This window comes from Cryptomeria japonica, chromosome 3 (genome assembly GCF_030272615.1).
Source record: "Cryptomeria japonica chromosome 3, Sugi_1.0, whole genome shotgun sequence".
Lineage (NCBI taxonomy): Eukaryota > Viridiplantae > Streptophyta > Pinopsida > Cupressales > Cupressaceae > Cryptomeria > Cryptomeria japonica.
The window spans coordinates 982363534-982387004 of NC_081407.1; the positions used below are offsets into that span (position 1 = coordinate 982363534).

A 23471-nucleotide genomic window follows, 5' to 3' on the forward strand; every position below is an offset into this window, starting at 1 on the left:
GATTGTTAGTCAAGAATCCAGACATAAGAAGCACAAGTCTAACACTCCTCAATCTACCATGAGCTCCTCATTCGTTAAGGAAAATGATATGCTAGGCGATGATAATGAATCTGAACAAGGTTCTGATAATAAGACCCAACCAAAGAATGATCAAGATGAACACGCATCAACATAATCAGCACCACATGAAGATGAAGAACAGCAACCAAGATCTCTTACCATTCAGCTTGAGGTCCATTTGGGTTATGATGTGGTGGATTTGAGTAAGAAGAGAACAGAAGATGAGGTTCTTTCTCAAAGATGGAATGGAATTCTCTACGATTCCTGATTGGTTGATGAGCATTATGGAGAAAAATAAAGTTATAGAGGCACAGCCCATTGAAGATATTGATGACTTCTTAGCCCGGATTGGTAAGGCTAAAGAAAAGAAGAGGGCAAAGAAGTTCTCCAAGATTACTAGAGATGATTCAAAAGCACGCATTGTGCAAGTGGATATCCCAACTATTAATAAGCCTAGAGATATGATCACTCCTATGGATTACCAAGTTACTACAATTCACCTTGGACCTACTACAAAGTAGCAAGAGTTTCAAGAGCTGAATGATTCTGCCAAGGCAATTGAGGCACAACTGAATAGAGTTGAAGAGAAAAAAGAAATGCTAGAAATGGAAAACAAGAGACTCAATGAATCCCCTAAGGCATGAGGATCTTGCCTTTGTTTCGCCTATTGCTATTGCTCATGGATCACCTAACAATCATGAGGCAATGAGGAATACATACCAAGAGGTTGGAAGATGGATACAGGATATTTTGAAGTAAGCAAATGATTTCCTAGCCCAATTCGTCCAAGCCTATGATAGAACAACGCTGCTCATAAGCAGAATACAATACTTGGCAGGAGTATGGGAAGAGTTCCAGCCAGAGCAAGACAAGACTATTCCTCGCCTCAAAGTGTTGAAGTGGATCCTACATCTACATTGATCTAGGAGGGAGTTATTCGGGAGGATAATGTTTATGATTTCCTTGGATGGTATTGTTCTTTGGCCATGAAGAAGTCAATATTTGATCATGCAAAAGATGAATGCATGGAGATGGAAGGATCAATCCAAGAGATACAATCAAAGATCCTTGAATCAATTAAAGAGTTATTGGGACAAGATGTCCACACTTCCAGCAGTTTAAATTTGGAAGAACTGAAGGAGAAGATGAAGTTTGTTTAATTCAAAGAGTTGGAGTCTATTAGGAAGAATCAGCTGAACAATTTAGTTTCCCTCATGATCCACATCAACAACTTGCAAAAGGTTACACCGGATTGGGAAAACATTTTCGATGCCTACTCAAATGCCTTGGATGTGATCGAATTGCAGCTTGACGGATTGCCAAGTGTCACGATGGAGGAGCTCAATTCAGTTATGTCCAAATTCGTTGAATATGCAGTTAGAGAGAGGAATGGAGGAAGGAATATTCTAGAAGATAGCTTGCTTGATGACTAGGTGGCATTTCATTGGACCTTTCTCGAGTTTTGTGATTCCACTTTTTTCATGTAAACCCTAATTAGGGCAATGTTGGCATGATATTGGCCCTTGATTCTAAATGAATCTTGGCCCTTCATTTCATTTTGAGACTGTATATAAACCCCTTCTCTCATTTGTAAGAGAGATTTTTTAGAATTGTCACCTATTTGCTGCCAAAATTGAATTTAATCATTGAACTTGGTGATTTTATGAGATCTTGGAACATCATGTGGTTCTCTTACCTCCAAATTTAGTTTAGAAGTTTGCTTAGAGTATTGTAGTTGAATAAAAGAAATTGTTGAATGAATCTTTATGAAATTCGTTTTATCCATAACACTAGCTATTTGCTGATTGTGAATTTACCTTGTGTGGTCAACTAGAAATTGATCTAAGCTTAACTTCAATTCCTATTTGCACATTGATATTAATCGAATGGATGGTATTGGTGTTATGAATGTGAATTCGAATATCAATTGATTACATTATAAGATTGCACTAAGCTCGTGTTGAGTTGTCCATAGTATGACAAGACTAAGCCTAGTTAAATTTCATTGAGTCATTCACTATCTCTTGCATTCTAGGTTTAAAATAGGATTAGAATAGAACTCTCTAAACCCTTTCCTTTTGCATTTTATTTTAAAACCTTTGTTAGAAATAGATCAAGTGCTCATCTTGCAAAATCATAAGTTATTTGAAAATCATGGCAAACCTACTTCCTTTCAAGATATGTTTAAGTCTTGAAAACAATTGTGTAAGTCCCTTTGTGCAAACAGCAAATCACATTTTCCATTGAGTTACCCACACGTCAAAACTGACATTAGGAACCTAGGAGTCATCTTAGTTGATCATAAATTTAGCATCTAAGGTGATTTTGTTCAAGAGAGGGTAAAATACTTTGGTATTTTATTCTGTGTTAGAGGTGTCTAAAAAATACATCAACAAGTAGGAGAAAAAGAGATTGTTGTCAAAACTTTGTTGCAAGAAGCATATTAATTTCATTGAAGATATGGTGAATTTCATATGTTGATTCAACATTTTGCATGGTCTCTACTTCTCATTTATTTTCATGTTGGTTGGATGGATGGAAGCTATTGTGAATGGTTTGTGGTGAAATTCTTATGTTCAGACTACTAGTATTTCATTGATTGTGAAGTATCTTGTGTGGTCAACTGAACTCATTTAGCCGAGCTTAACTATCAGTTACTACTTCATTGATATGCATCATCTTGATGGTGTCTATGTCCTTGGTAGTGCTTTGAATATCAACAACTATCCTTAGAAGATCGCACTAAACTTTGTGGAATTGTTGCTTTGCATGGCAAAGCAAAGTTTAGTTGAATTTCACTACGTCATTTGTAGCCTCTTACATTCTTAAGATTAGATTCACTTTCTCAACCCTTTATCCTTTTGCTATTTTTTAAAGTCAAGTAAAATTCCACGTTCCAAAAGCATTCAAGCATTCACGTATCAACGTAAGTCCTCTTGTGATTCTAGCAATATCACATCATACACATTGAATCTATCCATGTATAAGGTCAAGATCTGACTATCCGAACCTTGGAGTCATCTTGGCTGATCACATAGTTTAGCATCCGAGAGGTCTTTGTTCAAGAGAGGATAAGATACTTAGTATTTTACTATGTGTTTGAAGGTGACATAAAAAACACATCAACACCATCCTTTCTCTCGCACCTATTCCCGTACCATTTCCTCTTCAATCTGATACAAGGGGCAATTTGAGCCATTTCCGATAAACTAGGAAAAGCCCATTAAGGTCCTTGGTTGCAATAAAGAGGAAGGAACTAATCCTATTAATTATGCCTTTGTCAATGGTTGCTGCTGTATGGAAGGATTTTGCATGGGCGCTACATGTTAACAAAGCCTATTGGACTCCATCGTTTGGCAGAATGACATTGATTATGGTGACAGTGGTCTACTTGCAGATAGTCAGATAATGGTTGGCAGTTATGGACAGGAAAGTTGGCAATCATATTATTTTGGCCTAGCACTTAGAGTGATAAAGAATTAGGAGAATATAGCTTTTCAAGCAGGATCAAATTAACAAAAAAAACAAATCATAAAAATCTCTACTGCCTTTGCATATTGCCCTCCTCTTGAGCAGTCTGCTTTGTATTGGGATACAGCCATTTGTAATTCTGCTCTTAGTGCCATAAAATCAACAGTATAGATAGATTATGTAAATTCATGGTTTTGTGAGATTCCCAGTTCCAGAGGTGAGACAAAAATTCTGATTAATCACTATATAATAGTCTATCTCTCATATTTAAGGCTTTAGAACAAGTGATACATATCAGGTCGAGGAAAAGAACCCATCCTCAAGAGAAAAGATACTTCAGCATGTCACACGGCTAAACAAAAAGTCAAAAATGTTTAAATATTTATGTTTCTCTTGAAAAACAAAACCTCATTTCAAGTCTGTATGTACAAAAGTTATTGCTTCAAAAGGAAAAAGAAGATAAGGAAGTTTCGAGGATGGTTTTGCTATTGAAGTATTTATTGTATTATTTAATGGTCATATAGTTGTTTTTAGTTATTTAGTTAGTTTCTATATCTGCATTCTGTTTTTGTCTTGTAATCTTTAATAAATAGAGCCATTCGTCTCTATTGTGTACATCGAGATACCATTTCATGGTATCAGAGCTGAATCTATTTTTTGGCGAATTTTTTTCAAACACAATTCATGGGCTATCCTAAAAAAAATTTAGAAATTTTTTATTAGTTTTCTAGTTCAATTTTTGTTTTCAAACAAAATCGAAGTTTTTTTGTCTGCAAATTCACAAGCAAATCGAAACAAAAATTCAAGGATTGCGCAGGTTGGCTGGAGCATCATGTTGGGTTTTGAAAAAAAAAAACGTGCCATTTTTTTTCCTGCAAAGGTTTTTCGGATCGTCGAATTTCTTGGCACTGCAAACTTCTTCTCTACAAATAGCGGGGGGGTCTGTGTCTGCTGTGCACAACAAGTGTTTTTCGAATTTCGCACATCTGTCAAGTTGCGGGTCCTGTTCGAGGGTTTTTGCAAGACGTCACAAACTGATAACGTTGGGCGAAGGGTTCTTTTTTTCTGGGCACACGCGACCCATTTTAATCTGTTTCTTTTTTCACGATGCCTGCTCTCGTGTAGGGTTTTCTGTGGATGTTTTTGTACAATTTTGAGGCAGTTTTATCTGAAAGGAAAAAATAAAGAGATTTTTAATCATTTCAGTGACCTTGTTTCTTTGATATCTATGTAGAAGGCTTTCTATAAATATGAGGAGTTTTCCAACAGTCAATAAGAACCAATTGGGAGCCCAAAGCACAAAGGAGGAGAATTGAATTGTTGCATCTCTCTGAAGTAGAAATCTAAATTAGTGATAGGTGTGACAGAGGTCATAAAACACTTTGCACTGTCTATTTTGAGCAATACACTCTCGTATAAGAGCAATTGCCTCTACCAACTGCCCCTCTTGGGTTTTCCCTAGACAAATACTTGTATTTTGTTGCATTTCACATTTCAGTACCTTTATTCATTAGTGTCAAAGCTCTCAATCCCTCCCAATTCCCACTGTCATTTGAAAACCAAGTAGCATAGTGTTGATGAGTTTTTGTGCACATATCATTTCAGAATAAAATACCAAGGTAATTTACCCTCTCTTGAACAAAATCACCTCAGATGCTAAGAATGAGATCAACTAAAATGATTCCAAGGTTTCTACATGTTAGGTCTTGATGAGTGGGTAACTCAATGGTCGATGTGAATTGTTGTGTTCACTTGGGGGCTTACGCAAATGTTTGGATTATCATGAATGATGCGGAGTAGGTGTGCTGACAACTTAAGATTTATCAATATGGCTCTGGATTTACTTCTTACTAAAAAAGGGGGAAAAGGAAATAGGGTTCAGGGAATCTATTCTAAACCTAGGAATGTAGGAAATGATGAATGGATCTAGTGGAATCAAACCAGGCAAGGTCTCACAATCAGGTATTGACACAAGCTTAGTGCAATCGTCTAAGGTATACTTAAAGACTTTCAGGCTATCACCATCAAACGTTGACACCATCCAAGTTGATGCTTGTCAAGGGACGCGTAATAGTTGAAGTTAAGCTTACTAAAAATTCCAGTTGACCACATAAGGCGCACTTACTAGCGGCAAGAGGCTAGTGGTATGGATTAAGGATTCCACACAAATGAATTCAACAAATCTTTCACTCAATCTAACATACATGAAAATAAATTTTAAACTAAAATTCTAGTCTAACTTGGAGGAATTGAGAATCATGAATGCAAATACAACACTTGAAGAGCAAAATCACCAACAATTGAACAATGATTATAATTCAAATAGCTGCATAATATACCAACAATTCTACAAAAACTCTCTTACAAATGAGAGACAAGGAGGCATATATAGAGTCTCTTACAAAATGGATGGCCAAGATTGATCCAAGATCAACGGCCGAGATCATACCAACAAAACCCTAGAATTGCCCTAATTACGGTTTACATCAAAAATTGTGCCACCAACATATGGCCGAATAAAAAAATACCTAGTCATCAAATAGGGAATCTTCTAGAAGATTCCTCCCTGCATCTCTCTCTCTCCTAGCATACTCCAAGAATCTAGCCAATACTGAATCTAACACCTCCATGGAAATGCTAGGCAAGGTATCCTGTTGTAAATCAATCACGTCCAGTGAATCCAAGCAAGCATCCAAAATGTTCTCCCATTCTAGCATGAGCTTCTGCGAACTATGAACATGAATCAACAAAGAGACCAAGTCGTCTATCTGACAATTCTTCAAAGAGTCCAATTGGCAAAAATACATAAATTTCATCTTGTCTCTTAATTCGACTAAGTGTAAACCACTAGCATCACTAACATCAACACCCAATAATTCCTCAATCAAGGCAAGAATCTTCATCTGAATGTCCTGAATCAATCCCTCCATCTCCATACAACTCGACTGGGCGTTCTCATAAGTTGATTTCTTCACGGCTAATGAACAATACCAGCCATGGAAATTGTATATGTCTCCACAGTGCACAATATGTCTCGCTGACCAAGGTGGAATTAGGAATCTTCTTCAAAGCCTGGAGGCGTGGAATAGTCTTGTCTTGAACAGGCCGGAATTCTTGCCAAACTCATACTGGATTCTGAATGCGAGCCCTGTTGTCCTATCATATGCATGGACAAACTGAGTAAGGAAATCATCTGCCTGCTTTCTTGTATTATCAATCCACTTTTCCACCTCTAAGAGTGTACCTCTCACTGCCTCATAGTGTGAATGCATTCCATGGTCAACTGCAATAGGGGAAATAAGGGTGGGATTTTCACGCCTTATCCCTGCAATATACTCTCTAAGTCTGATATTCTCTTCTCTATACCTTTCTTTCTCTGCAATCTCTCTGTCTAACCTTGCATCGATTGCCTTGAGGTTTTCACCAACCTCCTGAAATTCTTGCTTTTTGGATGTACGACCAAGGGCAACTGAAGTGATCTGGAAATCCATAGGAGTAGCAATGTTTGTTGTCACGCCTGCTATAGGAACAGCAATCTGCGCAATCCGCATTCCTGTCTCATCTCTAGCTATGTGCGACAAAATCTCTGCTCTCTTGGGCTCTTTCTCCTTAGCACTCCTAGCTAGGTAGTCATCAATGTCCTCAATAGGTTGTACCTCTATCATTTTCTTACTTTTCTCCATACTTCTCATCAGCCATTCAGGAATAGCGACCATCTCTATACCATCATCAAGACATATTTCTCAATCAAGTCCTCTCAATGTCGAGATAACATCATCATTATCATCAGGATTATTCCTGGTCCAATCGTATACCTCATTTCCCAAACTAACTTCCAAAAGGACAGTAGGGGATCCTGGATGATCATCATTCTCATTCGGAGGTGCAGATGTCGTTGTGGCATGAAATTCCTAAGTATTCCCTGGTAGTATCACTGTGTTGGAACACTGTTGAGTCTCCTTGTTCTGCTAAGTTACTTCAATCACTTCGATTGATGAGACACTGAGAGGGGGTGAAGGAATGATAGGTGGAGGAATGATAGTCTTTTGTTTCTTCTTCACCTCCTCAATCTTCTTCCCTCTGGCCTTGACTTCTCTTGGCGTGTTCTTCCTTCTTTTGGGAGCTTGACTTTCTCCATCTACATGAATCCTGACATCACTGACAGTCCTCTGATCATCCTCACAAGTAGACTCTTTCAGCTTCATCCTTTCATAGGTGAAGGGAACACCCATATCAACTAACTTATTCATCTGTATATCTACCCATGCACGGGAGAAACTCAAGACCTCTCTCATCAATATATTCAGGTCAATCTCTTCTGACTTTGACCAATTTGGCAATAGAATTGCCTTCTTCATTTCACTCTCATACTGTGGATGCGGATGATCTTTGTTATCTAACACTTGATCAGGAATGAGGAAAAGTCCACACTTCCTCATGAAATCCACTAACATTTTGGACCACATTCTTCTCTTCACTGCTTGCTCATCCATTAGGTTGGCCCAATAATCTTCTATGTCAGCTTTGTGGATGAACTTCTCTCCCCTAATCCTTTCAGCTTTCTTGTCTGGATCAAATCTTTCTCTTTTCTTGTGTGTAGCAAATCGATAGAATGCAAGCTCCTCACTCGCAGTGCTGGCGACTATGGCGGACTGGCAAACCTCTGATGTCTTCCCAACTAAAATAGGGAATGTCATACGTGTCCTGTGCTTCTCTCTTTGAATGACATCGAACTCTAGAAGTTGTCTCACCACTTCCAACAAGATCATTCTGTTGGTCAAATACCTAGGAAGCCTGTAGGGTTCGGATTGAAACCCATGAATCCTAAGGTACGTGAAAGTGGGAAACTGAATATACCACGATCCATATTTATCTATTAACTCTGTTGCCTCCTTGGACAATCTTCTGTGGATTCCGCCTTGCAGCATTGGTGTGATGTACATAGTGAATGCATCATTCACTCTCTTATAGTCTTCAATTCTATACATGCTCAGCTGGGGGTAGCATTCATGACTCCTGAATTGTCCTTGCCCATTCCTGACTTCACCTTTGCATATTAATCCTCTGTATGAAACAAACTGTGCAAGCAAGTATACCAAGTAAGAAGTCATGGCGAATGACTTGGACCGCTCTACATTCCTCAGCTGAAAATCCAAATTGTCACTTATAATCTTAGACCAATTTACTAATGTTCCTCTAAAACAATCCTGGATGAAGTAGAACATCCATCCATTGAATATTGCTACCTGCGGCATCCCCATCACTTTGTTGAGTAGGAATATTAAGTCGCTATACTCCTCCTTGAAGTCTATGCACATGAGTGTCTTGGGAGCCTTGGAATGATGAGACCTAGGCTCAATCATCCACTCTTTGTTTATCAAATTCTTGCATACACCCATCTTCTTCGTGTATCTTTCTTCGTATTCATCCTTGGTCACATCCTTCATGTCCGTTCTGCGTGGAATCCCGAACACCTCTGCAATAGCATCCTCAGCAAGGTAGGCAATGCTAACGCCCTTAGGAGTTTTGATCATTCGCGTGAGTGGGTCATAACATCGTGCACACTCCAGGATAAGCTCACTGCACTGTATGGACTATGGAAATCCAGCAGCATGAAAAATACCACTCTTCATAATGTTCGCATATGCTGGGGAAGGAACTTGGTCTCCGACTCCGAACATCCGTTGCTGCATCTGGTCGAAGTCTAGGAAATGCGTGTTTGTATCTGTGATCTCTTTCCATCTAGATGACATCTTGAGCTCTGGATAGAATCCAATCTCCAACATCTTCAATAGTTCTTTCCTTTCCTTATATCCAGACTTTGACATCGCACCTGTACGAAGCTTGAAGTTAGACTTAGGAAAATAAATAATGCTCTTAATAAAATTCCTGACTTTCTAAAGATTTTAGCTAATTAGAGCATGAAGTCAGGAAAATAATCCATACACTTGGTAAATTTTGACAATTAAATTCAAAGTGTGACAACGCTAGGGCATGGAAACCCTCTATAAAATTCATTAATACCTACTTATGCTTAGAAAATATGCAAGCTAAAATGCAAAGGAGTATATCAGATCAACGATGACTAAGGAAATGTTTGAAAGGTTGTGTTTTCACACAAAGTATGTCTGAAGACACCTTCCACAGTCAACAATGGAGGTCAACAATTCTGAAGACAACCTAAAAATCAGACTTTTAAAACATGTTGTAATCTTCAAAAATGTGCATAAACTCGATAAAAATTAGTTTTAATGATGAAAACAATCATATTCAAGAATGTGTGGCTGGTAAAAAATAAATTTCTGGGGACAAATCTGAAAATTGATTACTTCAGACTTACCAGCACCTTGCAAAGTAGTTAAAAATCCCTGAAAATGATGGAAAATGGTTAAGGAATCAGCTCCAAGCAAAATCGCCAAAGTGGTTAGGTAGCTGGAAATGAAAATTTCTGACGACAACTGCCTATTATGGAGTTTTCAGACTGTTGATGTGTTTTTCATGCACATGCGAACACAGAATAAAATACCTAAAGGTACCTTATCCTCTCTTGAATAAAGTTTCCCGACTGCTGAAGATCTCGCCGAAGGATCAGTCGAAGCAACTCCAAGGTTCTTGTATGTAGGTTCTCTACTCGTGGATAAGCTCTTTGTGGTATGATGTGATTTTGCTGGAATCACAAGGGGACTTACACTTGATGACTAAACATCTGATTTGCTTTGAATATTGCTGGAACATAGGATTTCACTAGTCTAGATTTAAAAAAAAAAGGAAAAGGACGAGGGCGAGGAAAGGATCTAATTCTGACACTAAGAATGTAGGAGCAATGAATGATCTTTGGTGAAATTCTAACTAAGTCTTGTTTTGACATCCCAGGACCATCTCCACAAGGTTAGTGCGATCTTCGGAGGAAAGCTTTATGATGTTCAAATCAACACTACAGGCATAGACACCATCAAGCTGATGCATGTCAATGAAGAAGCGACAATTGAAGTTAAGCTTAAGCTGAATGATTCCAATTGACTACACAAGGCAAGTCTGCAATCAACAAACTGCTAGTAGTATGGATATACAAATTTCACCATCAATCAAACACATTTCTTCCACTCATCTAGTAACATGAAATCAAATCTGAGAAGTATAGAGACCATGCAAATTGTTGAATCGACCCATAGATTTCACCATTTCTTCAATGAAGTTTTACAAGCCTTTTACAACAACATCTTGGCAACAATCTTTGCCTTCTCTTTCTATTCTACTCTAATTGCTATACTACTAACTGACTTATTCACTATTTCTAACTATTCACCTTCTAACTCCTGACTAACTATTAGCCTTTACAAATGAGGAGCCAAGGCCTATATAGCGCCCTCAATACAATTCAATGGCTCAAATCAATTTGAGATCAACGGCCGAGATTTTACAATGAAAACCCTGATTAGGGTTAGTTACAACAAACTTAATTCTGACCAATGAAATAATTGCATTATTTGGACACATGTCTTCTTTGGAATATTCGACCAATGGAGAACCGAGGTAGGTACATCGAAGTTTGTGCCATTTTGATGAGCCAGGTACATTGAATCTGGACACGCTGAGGTGGACCAATCCGACTGGAGGATTGATGACTGAGACGCCACCTTGTCTGACACTTGCAACTTGGTTGATGTTCAATTTGATGATGCTGAGAAGCTAACTTTAATTAACTCTTCTGGAACTATCTGCTTCTTCAATGAACCCTTGCGTTAACCTCCTTTGTCTTTGATGTGCAGGATGGATGGTGTACCTTTCCTTCAAATGCTGGACTGGAGAAGGTCGCCTTTTAACTGCAAGACAAACAAAAAGATGATTAAGGACACATGATAAATTCATTTCAACATAGCATTTTCAACTTAAATCATCAACGAAAAGATATCAACATGAAACTTGCCCAAGATTTTCTCCAGGAACAGACCCTATAAGAATTTCGCCTTGGACCCTTTGGAAGGGTCAGGAGCGAAATTCCAACTTTAACCCAAAATTCACATTTTTGAAGGTCAAACATCTTTCCAAGGCATTCCAAATAGCTTTTCTCACCCTAGTCCACGCCTGACTTAGCACAAAATTTGGAGAAAAGGATGGTTTTAGTGTTTTTTCGCTCTGGACCCTTTGGAAGGGTCAGGAGCGAATTTCTTTGTTTGTAGCTCATTTTTCATCATTCCAACTTCAATCCACCTCACAAGGCTAGGAAATAGTTCTCTTCTTTCACCCAATCCAAGTTTGATTTGATTTTGTAAAGCAAAATAGGAATTTTTAGGATTTTCGCCCTGGACCCTTTGGAAGGGTCATGAGCGATTTTCCTCCTCTGGCCTAGAATCATCACTTTTGGAGACAAACATCAACTCAAAGGCAATCTCAAGGGCATCTTTTACCTTGGTCTAGGCATAGCTTAGCATAAATTTGAAAGGAATAAGTAGATTTTAGGATTTTCGCTCTGGACCCTTTGGAAGGGTTAGGAGCGAAAATCTTGTTTTAGGGCTATTTTGCCATCCTTTCAACTTCAAATCTCCTCCAAGGCATAGAACATCTTGTCTCACTCCTCCCCAGGGTATAAAAACTAAAATCTTGTCTTGATTTGCAAAGAAAAAGGGGAATCTTAGAAATTTCGCTCTAGACCCTTTGGAAGGGTCAGGAGCAAAATTTTCATTAGGCTTCAAAATTTGCATTCTTGGCAACCTAAATCCACTCTAAGGCAATCCAAATGCCTTCTCACACCCTTGTCCAAGCTTGGCTTTGCTCAAATTTTGGAAAAAAGATGGTTTTAAGGATTTTCGCTCTGGACCCTTTGGAAGGGTCAGGAGCGAAAATCGCTTCTAGGCTCAATTCCTTCATCTTTCATGGTTTCTAGCAACTCAAAGTCACTCTTAGGGGCAACTTCCTCTTGATTTTACCTTATCCCACACTTGACCTAGCAAAAACTTGATAGCAAAAAGAGGTTTTGAGAAAATTCGCTATGGACCCTTTGGAAGGGTCAGGAGCGAAAATCTCATTCTTGACCCAAAATCATCATTCTTTCAACTTGAAACTTCTTTGCAAGGTAGAATCTCATCCTTCATTGCCCTAGGAACAAGGTTTCATGTCCAAGAAAGGTTAAAAAGTAGGCTTGTAAGGAATTTCGCTCTGGACCCTTTGGAAGGGTCAGGAGCGATTTTTCCTTTCCTGGCTAAAATCCTTCATTTTCACAACTTCCAAACACTCTCAAAGGCAAGATCATGTCCATTTCCCCTTTCAACATGCTTTGGACATCACAATTTGGTCAAATAGGGAAGGAAATGAGGTCTAGGAGGATTTTCGCTTTGGACCCTTTGGAAGGGTCAGGAGCGAAAATCCTGATTTGGGCTTGATTCTTCCTTTTTCCAACTCAAAATCACCTCAAGAGGTAGCTAAACATCATCCTTCACCCAAGGGATAAGGTCTTAAGCCAAAACAAGGTCAAAAGAATAGGCTTGCAAGGAATTTCGCTCTGGACCCTTTGGAAGGGTCAGAAGCGAAATTCACCTTCTTGGCTAGAATCCTTCATTTTTTCAAAGCTTTCAAACATTTCCAACGTTCAAACATGTCTTCGCTCTGGACCCTTTGGAAGGGTCAGGAGTGAAATTCCTAATCTTGACCAAAATCCTTCACATTTCTACGTTCCATCACCTCAAAAGGCAGAGACATGTTATTTCCTTCCCAAATTCACCTATGGAACAAGGTTGGTATCCAAAACAAGGGAGCAAATGAGGCTTATGAAGAATTTCGCTCTGGACCCTTTGGAAGGGTCAGGAGCGAAATTCCTATTTTTGGACAAGATCCTCACTTTTCAAAACACTTCTCAAGGCAAGAACACATCAAGACTCACACACAAAGCCTAATAAACCAACGCCCATCCAAAACAAGGAAGGAAAATGAGAGTTATAAGGATTTTCACTCTGGACCCTTTGGAAGGGTCAGGAGTGAAATTCCTCTCCCAGGCTAGAATCCATCATCCCAAGGTCTAAAATCTCCTCTCCAAGGCAAAGTTGCATCAAACCTTCTCAATTGTGCCTCAAAAGTCTACAAACTTGGTCAAGCTAAGGAGAAAAATAGAGGAAATTAGAGTTTCGCTCTGGACCCTTTGGAAGGGTCAGGAGCGAAATTCTCCTTAGGCCATGATCCTGACTTCATTTTTTTGCATTTCTTCATTCAAACAAGTGCTTTTGCCTTCATTCAAGCCTGGGAATGCATTAGTTCTAGGTTTTGGTCAAAGTAGAATGTCTTATGAAGAATTTCGCTTTGGACCCTTTGGAAGGGTCAGGAGCGAAATTTGACATTTTGGACTCTCCGTCAGGATCATTTTATGGAATATAACATTTAAGTATAAGTTCTTATACTTTAAGTTATATTCCATATATACTTTCAGGATGTTTGAGAGTGGTTTCGGACCTCCAGGAGTTATATTGCAAAATCTAGTTTTTGGAGGATTCTTCAGTTTTCCAAACTTAGCCAAATTTCAGGATCAGGACATTCTAGACTTAGCCAAATTTCAGGGCATTTGAAGATCAGGATGACATTTCAGACTTCATCACTCACCAACTCGACCTAGCTCGGACCTTCAAGAATGATACCCACTCACAAAGCAAGACACAATTAGCAACGAGAGCAAAACCAAGCCCTAAGGAAGACTCTCAAAGAAACCCTAATTCTGGGGCCCTGTGGACTCACCCTGGCTCAAGCAAAGCCTGTAATCCAACGATCCCCTAGACAGCACTCATCCTGCAATGGCTAACAGACAAAACCCTAAAAGACCTAGAAAACAAACCCTAGAAAGCAAAAAGCAGGGGTCCCCATTTGCGATGGGGCGATGTGTGAATACGTCACAACACAGACCTACAACAGCAATAAAATGGTCTGAAAATGCACTAAAAACTCCACAAAACACCTCCAAACGCAAATCGCCTAAGTTGGAATTGGCTGGGCAAAGAAGATTGAAGTCTGAAAATTAATGGGCAGCCATTAATGGAGGTCAAATCTGAAGACAAACCTCAGATCTGAAGCGAATCAGCAAGTAAGAACAATGGCAGCCACCAAATACGCATGGAAAATCACCAAAATGTGGCACCAAACCTCTCCAAAACCAAAATCGAAATTTCTCCAACTATAGCGCCATTTTTAAAATTCTGAAAATGTCATCAATGGCAGCTCGGATCTGCAACAATGGAGGTTGGAACAGCAAGCAAAAAATGGAGGAAAATATCGCCAAACTTTCCAAACACAAAAATCGCCACCTTTCACCAAAAATCGCCAAATTTGGAAAAATCACCAAACTTGAAAAAATCACTAAATCTAGGAATGGCCTTCAATGGCAGCAAGGGAATGGAACAGCAAGCTGGAAAAAATGGAGGAAAGAATCCTCAACCCAACACTTCACTTCAGCACTTTGCCAAAATTCGCCAATAAGGGAGAAAAATCGCCTTTCATGGAGACGCCTGGCAGATTTAATAATAAAATAATGCTGGAAAACTCCTCTCGTATACTTGCTTTTACCTCTCACTTTCACCACACAAGCAATCTGGGATAAAACACTTGCTTAAATACTTGTTTGGTAAAAAAACTAACTTGCTTCTAGAAGGTTTAAAATATTAAATGTTTATTGCAAGTTATTTAATTTTGCTTTTAAAATTTTAAATAATCATTAATCATCATTTAAAAGCAATTAAAAATGGGGCTCACTTATTAAATATTTCGATTTAAGTCCAAATTGAGCCTCCAAAGGAAAAACGACTTTAGTTGGGATTAAAAAATCCCTATAAAAATTATTAAAGTTTCAAAAATTTCCCCATAAGGGAAAATCAATCCTAGCTTGGACAAAAATCCATACAAAACTTCATCAAAATGCACATAAAACACTCCAGGGGAAAATCGATGGCAGTCTGGACACAAAATCCACACTCCAAATTCACTTTACTTGCAAAAATACTCCCTGGTGGAAAATCGACCTCAGTCTGGATGAAAATCCGGACTCAAAACTCATCAAAATGCTCTCAGTAGAAAATCGACCTCAGTCTGAACTGAGAGTCTGAACAAAAATCCGCATTAACTTGTCATAAAACATCCTGGTGGAAAATCGACCCAAGCATGGAATCATCCTCAACGTTGTCCGCACTATAGTCCGCACTCCAGTCCACACTCTTGGTGCAAAATCGACCCAAGCATGGAATCATCCTCAACGTTGTCCGCACTCCTGGTGGAAAATCGACTCAAGCATGGAATCATCCTCAACGTTGTCTGCACTCCAATCCGCACTCCTGGTGGAAAATCGATGGCAGTCTAGAAAAATCCTGACACTTAGCGAAATTTTAGCACTTCCAGGGGAAAATCGATCTAGGTATGGATAAACAGTGGTGGAAAATCATAGCCAGTATGGATTTCAGGGGAAACCCATGTGTAGTGTGGATTTTGAGTGGGGGAAAAGGTTGGGTAGTCTAGAATATGAGGGGAAAAGAACCTCTAGCATGGAATTTGACTTTCTAACCCTTGGAATATGGATTTCCCTTAGGAATTTGGCATTTTAACCACTCAAATCACTTAGAAACTTCAAATTTAGACTGGACCTAGGCAAATTTTTCAAAAAGATGAGCAAAACGCTAGGAAATTATCGAGATAAAGTGCGAAATCAATTTAAATAATACCTTAGGAGTGAGAAAACAACTCCAAAAGGTCTGAGAATACCCTGGCACTTTAAAATCACTGATGCACGTGTTTAAAAACATGTTAAGGCTCAAAAGGTCAATACTTAGACAAAAATTTAGGATCAATAAAATATCAATGTTTGCAACTTGATCCTATAACTTCAAAAACCCTAGACGACACTACGCATGATCAAAATTCCGAGAGTCGGGCACGAGAAACACAAAATTACCCACTAAGCAACCAAAACCCTAACCTAACAACGCAGAAAGTCGGAAAAGAGGGGGTCCCCATTACTAGTTAGCAATGGGGCGATGTGTGAAAAGGTCACAACACATAGTAGTCTCAATGTTTGGTTCCTTAGTTTCTAACAGATTTTGGTAGAAATTACTGATCAAAGATAGTGATTTTGTAACCAAACTGGTCTGTTTGAATGAAAAGTGGAACTTCTAGAAGAATGTTGTTGTGGTTTTCCTATGAGTATTCCATTCAGTTACTAGTTTAGTGGAAGATTAGCAGTTGGCATTTTCTATGGTGGATATGACCCATGGTTTTTTCATGCTTTATCTATGGACTAGAGGTTCCTTTTTATTATTTATCTTATTAGAGAAAATAATTTGTTCTATTTTATCTTCTAATTAGCGTGGTGCTTTGTTATCATGGAATTATAAACCCCATGAATTCAGGCAGTTGCACTGATAAAGCTTAAGTTAAAATATATAGAAAATAATTGAAAGAAATCACAAAGCGGATATTATTCCAAGAATATTATATATATATTTTTTTTTTATTGGTAATTGGCCGAAGCCTCAATAGCTTTTGACTGGAGCTATGAACCAGTGGGGACACAGTAGGGGGCCCCATCCCCATTACATATCTTTGAATTATTATTATTATGTTTGATTAGATTGACCCCAAGATCCTATAGAAGGCCAAGAGTCATAGCTTAGAGTTCCATTAGATTGACCCCAAGACCTTCCCCATCCTATGGAAGACCAAGAGTCACAACTTAGAATTTCACTTCAGATGTCCCTATTGGGAATTGAACTTGGGTCTCCACAGTGAGAACCCAGTGTTTTAGCCAGTTAAGCTCAACCCCTTGGACAAGAATATTATATATTTAATTGCATTACATGAATATCATTTATCATGGAATTATAAACCCCATAAATTCAGGCAGTTGCACTGATAAAGCTTAAGTTGAAATATATAGAAAATAATTGAAAGAAATCACAAAGCGGATATTATTCCAAGAATATTATATATTTAATTGCATTACATGAATATTATTTATTTTGTCAATTTATTATTTTTTGTAACTACATAAAGCATGCATTCTTCACTTCTTGTTTTAATATTCATTTCATGTCATTTAGTTACACCAATATGTAGTTTTTGCATGTGTCATGTTCGTGTGCGCCTACACAAGCAAGGATGGATCCCAATAGTGATGTGTGCTGCATTGCTTGTCATTATCTATTCTGTCCCCAAGACGTTTCAGGAACACAGGGACGGCTTGGAAACATCCCCATCACCATCCCCAATCATTAAAAAAATCAGGTACATTCAAGGAATACCAAAATAATTTTAAGGGACCACTGACCATTCCCAGTACAGCCAAGGGATGTCTAAACATCCCCTACAGCCCAGCTAAAAAATGAAAAGTAAGAAGCATAAGGCCAAAGCTACTGCAACTATTTATTTATTTTTTGCACTCAGCTCATTTTCAGTGTAAAAATGTATTGGAAAATAGAAACACTTGATATTCAAAGGCCAATATTACGTTTGACAAAGATCATTTTAATTGGGTCCAGGGGAGTGCCAGTCAAAGAATGAAATCTAAGCTCTGCCCTTGGATGTAATGTGTCAAAATGTCTTAAATATCTGAGATTGTGTTATCTTTGTTATCATAGACAACAAATTTTGTAATTCTCTCATTTATAAAATATAAATATTTATGTTCAAAAGAACAATAAAAAACAAGGCCATACTGAAATTTTGACTTGGGTCTTTGAATAGACAGTCCAGATCCAAGCGCTTCACATATTTAGGGCAGGATTTAATGAGACACACTTGCTGGAAACATGCATCATCTACGTAATTGAGAGATGCTATATCATTATCACAAAGTATGACTGATCCATAGTTACGTCAATTTCATACTTATCTTTTAAAAAACAGATTCAAGTCTGAACATAAACATAAATATACTGAAGTCATGCATTTACCCTACAATAGTTGACTTGTAACTTGTAGACTTTGGGCTATCTGTTGTAATCATTATATCATATATGTACACATTGGCAATGAAAACAATGATATTTTGTTAATTTGTGTGTCAACCATAGAAACAAGACTCGGACTTGGCAAGCCTGACCCAAATCGGGACTCAGCAAAAAACCAGTTTCCAGTGAGTCTTGCCTAGAGCGAGTTCCTGGAGAGTCCCGAATCCCTGAGTCTTGGCTAGGGTCACTCAGCTCAGGACTCGGAGAGTCCTGGCAAGTCCTGGAACTAAGGTGTCAACTTTTATATGAATTCTCAATACAGCTCTACAGGTATGTAACATGATTCTTTATACAAATGACAAATGCCTTGTATATGAATACAGATGAAATTTCATATTTTTCTAAATTTTCCCTGGTTTTTGTAAATTGCCATCCCCTTAGAATAGACCTCCCATCCCCTACCATTCCAGAAATGTGTCTCGCCATCCCCACCTAGAAACGATATTGAACATAGTTATTTGTGTATATGAATAAGCATGCATACACAAGAAAAGATGTCTTGCAGGAATACTTAGAAGAACTGGTTAAGGGGGTCCACTGTTTCCAGCAACACCTTGTTCAACCATAGAATTCTTGCGAGTGTTTGCTTGTCAATATATAATAAATGCTAATTCTAGAGGCTGCTTAGGTGTGGATCTCATACTTTGTATACCAGAAAAGGCAAAACTTCTCTCTGGATGTAGGTCAATTTGTAAGTTTGAGTTTACCACTGAGCTTGGTACATGAGGTCCAAACCTAAGAGTAAAAAATTTGAAAAATATGAGGTAAATGGAAAATGATTTTCTTGTCCTGCCTTATATGTATTATTCATACTCCCATCTAATATTCTATAAAATATAGAACAAAAGATTCTGCTAAAGAGATCAATATAATTATAGAGGCATGACCATTTCAAAGAAAGGAATGAGAATAGAATCATCAACTATAATCAAAGTTTACTGGAATATATCTTGGTAAAAACATAAAATAATCTTATTCACCAAAACTTACATTCAAAGAATGTTTCAACTGTTCAATTTCCTTTGCTTGAGCCTCAGAAACTTTTTCAAATTGATGGCAATGGTCTAATGCTCCCAACATTCGCTGTCTTTCTTCTTCTAGCTGTACTTTTGCAATGTAAATATTGTCAGGAGAAAACATATAGCTTAAAGGTGAAATGCTTGTTTAATATAAATTATATAATTGAAAAGTCTTGAGATATACATGAACACCAACTCTTGAACAATAAAAAGTAGACACAACCTGAGCCTCAAGCTGCTCAATCCTGTCCCAAGATCTCTGCTCTGTGAAAGCACGAAGTTCACGTTCTTGTTCCAGCATTTCCATTAGCTGATATCTTAATTCAGCCATTTCCTGAGTCAAGTCCTCTGCTTCTTCTTTTGCCTTCTTTTTCTCTTCTCTAAGCTCCTCCTGGGGTGAACATCTTTGGGTCAGAATTGGACAAGTCATCTTTTAGTTAGTGAATTTTTTGGAGCATTTTTCAAAATTAATTTCAAATTTAGCATTCCATCCACTAAGGAAACATAAATTACTCCTTTAATAGGAAAATGAGACCAGTAAGTGTACTAAACATTTCTGTAGTTACTGCATGGTACAGACTTTTAATTGGAAAACTGTAGCATGCAATTGAGATAGCTGCTGCTCCATGCTCCCAGTTTCTTCAGTAGATTTCTCCTCCATGTTCTTTACCATCACCAGTTTGGAAAGTAGAGTCTCAATGTCCTCATTGCTTGTCAAGATATTACTACAAAGCCAAATTAATATTTTTAATCAGTATCTTGTTTAAATAAATTAAAATATACAACAAAACATTTCCTTACGCCATTTCACTGTTCTTCTGTTACAAAATATTCACTCAAATTAGATTCACTTTGTATTCTTACTGATCAAAGGATATATCCTGTTTTGTGTCATGGTTAATGTCATCTGAGCTATTATGTTCTACAGCACATGATAAAACCAATCTGATAAACCAAGAATCGTATTCCAACAAGACAGAAAACTGTAATGTCCCCATTTTAGCAGACATGGTTTTTGGGTGATTAGCCTATCATTCTGACCCTCGTAGGCTAATGAGTATGGATAGAGGGTCTCCCGAGGCTTGTATCGTCTCCAGAGTTCAGTGTGTTTCGATCTGGCTTTCGTTTGGTATCATTTGGACTTCATTTGCTATACTTACTATTTATAGTAAGTTTGAGATGTTAGAGATGGAACCCTTCTATTTTTAGTAAAGGGGTATGGTCATATGCAGCTTCATCATGTCAGCTCCCAGTTCAGATGGCATTCAAAAATGTTGAGTATTAATGGAGATATTAATGTTTATTTAGTTTAAATAAACATTAATGTTTTGAGCTTATGTTATTAAGTTATAATATAATTTTATATTATAACTTAAGTAAGGGTCCAAGTATCATTAAAGGGGACCATTTAATTAATTAATTGTGGCTCTTTTACCAAGGTGAAATATTAAATGACAAAGTGAAAATATTATATCATTAAATGTCATTTAATATCATTAATTGATTTAATGCCTTATTGGAGAAAATTGAACCTTCATGGGAAATATATATAAGGCTTTTGAAAAGAAGAGAAGGGGGATTGATGATTGTTATTTTTGATGAGAAGACTTGTCTCTTGGCTTTGGAGAAGAAGTTAGAGTTTCTGCAGCTTGTCCAGAGTATCGGCATTAGAGAACGTGAAGACTTCATTGCATCAGCAATCTGAGGGTGTGAGATATTCATCTGAAGTTGCTCCTAGGGTTGGCTTCATCCAGAAGTTGACATTGTGCTGATTGGAGATTTATTTTCAGATTTATTGGCATAGCTGAGGGCATATGTATATGGCAGACTGAGAACATCATACAGAAGGTTTATTTGCTGCTACAGTATCACGCTACAGTAAACGCTACAGTACCTTGCCAATTTTGTGGTCTTTGTGGAGACCAAATTGGAGATGTTTGTTCAGATTTATGATGAAGATTGAATAAGGAGTCTTTGGCTGCTTCTTCTACATTCTGCAAACCCCTGTAGCCGCCTTCATCACCTACAGATTGGGGTCGACTGATATTCCAGGTGACATTCAACATTGATCAGCCACTTAGCTTTCATGCCAACTGTTTGCTTAAATGCCTAATGGTTGTAGGCAAGCTTGCAAAACTCAGCGAGCCATTAGAAAACTTGCGAGTAATCGCAAGCCCTAATGGCGCGCGAGTTACTTGCGGAAAAACTCGGCACGATTTTTCCATATAATCGCCGCGATTTTATTGACAAATACTCGCCGTTAATCGCCAAAACCCGCCCAAAAATGCGGCACAAAACGCGAGAAAAATGCGACTTAAGTCGCAGGCAAAAAAAAAACCTAAGGCTTTATTCCATTTCACGCGACTCCGGAAGGCAAAAAACGCCACGCGATTTCCAGTAGGGTTTGCATTTGCACGCGCGACCAAGCTTTTATTCGTGATCTTTTTGTATTGTTTTATTTTGAATTCACAGTCATTTTAAATTTTAATCGACTATGTATTCACCAATTAAAATGACTATGTTTTAAAATTTTAAATGACTGTGAATACATAGTCAATGACTGACGACTGTGTAATACAGTCATTTCAAATGACTGTGTAATGTACAGTCATTTCAAATGACTGATGACTGTGTAATAAACAGTCATTTCAAATGACTGTGTAATACACAGTCATTTTCAAATGACTGATGACTGTGTAATACATTAATATACATTGTAATTAATGATTGTGTATTACACAGTCAATTGTGAAATGACGGTGTAATACATAGTCATTTGAAATGACTGTCAACTATGTAATGTCAATGTGTATTAAAGTATTTCATTTAAATTTAAATTTGAAGTTAAAAACTTAAAAAAATACACAACCAATTAAAAATTTTAATTTTAGATAGTCATCTATTAATAGATGACTGTAAATAAAAATACAGTTATACAGTCATTGTAATTTTTGGATGTTCGTGATTTTTTTTGTTAACAATGTTATTGATCTCTAAATGTTGTCTCTCTTTTGCTAGGTTCTTTTCCACATCTTTTTGAAAGAAAATGGATTCAGCTTCTACAGTTAAAGTTGGTGGCAAAAAGAGAGACCCTTGTTGGAAACATGGGAGACCAGGTCCAAAACGAGGAGATGTTTTTTGCAACCATTGCAAAAAAATTGTAAAAGGTGGCATTAATAGGTTCAAATATCACCTTGCAAAAATTCAATGCCGAGATACCACAAGCTGTACGGAATGTACTGAAGAGGTTACAAGAGATGCAATAGCAACGCTTGAAGCATATGATCAAAGGAAGGCAACAAAAAAGAGAACAGCAAAGGCAATGGCAGCCCCAAGGGCAGATTTGAGTTCCATAGGGTCACATACAGATGTGGGGACATCTGGTTCTTCGTTTGGGCCATAGATACGAGCAAAGGGAACTTTGGACAGCAACATGGAAAACTTCTTTATTCCACGTAACACTCCTGGTGCACAACCTGGATTGCTTGGCACCGCATGGAATAAAGAGGCTCACCAACAAGCCAAGGTGGCGTGTGCTAGATTTTTTATCTACAACGATGTTCCGTTCAATGCTATTTCTAGTCCATCTTGGGACCAATTGGTCACCGCGTTGACTGTGGCAGGTAAGGGGTTCAAGTCCCCAAGCCATTACGAGGTAAGTGGACCGTTATTGCAGGATGAGGTCCAAAACACTCATGCATTAGTGGAAGAGCAAAGGACTATTTGGGAAACGAATGGCTGTACCATTCTTTCTGATGGATGGACAGATTGTAGGAATAGGACACTCATCAACTTTCTAGTTGCTTCAGGAGGACAATTAGTATTTTTAAAATCAATTGATGCCTCCAATGAAGTGAAGAATGCAGAGACCTTGTGCAACATGTTGGATGAGGTGGTGATGGATGTGGGAGTGCAGAATGTCATCCAAGTTGTGACTGATAATGCAGCTGCA

At 38.0% G+C, this 23471-nt stretch overlaps 1 protein-coding gene across 4 annotated transcripts in view; it reads right to left on the reverse strand.

The window, feature by feature from the left end:
• LOC131076207 (uncharacterized) overlaps window positions 1–23471 on the reverse strand; it is a 150436-nt gene that overhangs the window by 54736 nt on the left and 72229 nt on the right. For all 4 annotated transcript variants that reach the window (XM_058013264.2, XM_058013265.2, XM_058013263.2 and 1 more), the window contains 3 exons: window positions 20100–20244; window positions 19743–19910; window positions 19491–19601 (listed from right to left, as the gene is read on the reverse strand). In XM_058013264.2, coding sequence (XP_057869247.1) covers window positions 19491–19601; window positions 19743–19910; window positions 20100–20244 — 424 coding nt within the window. The remainder of the gene's footprint in view (window positions 1–19490; window positions 19602–19742; window positions 19911–20099; window positions 20245–23471) is intronic.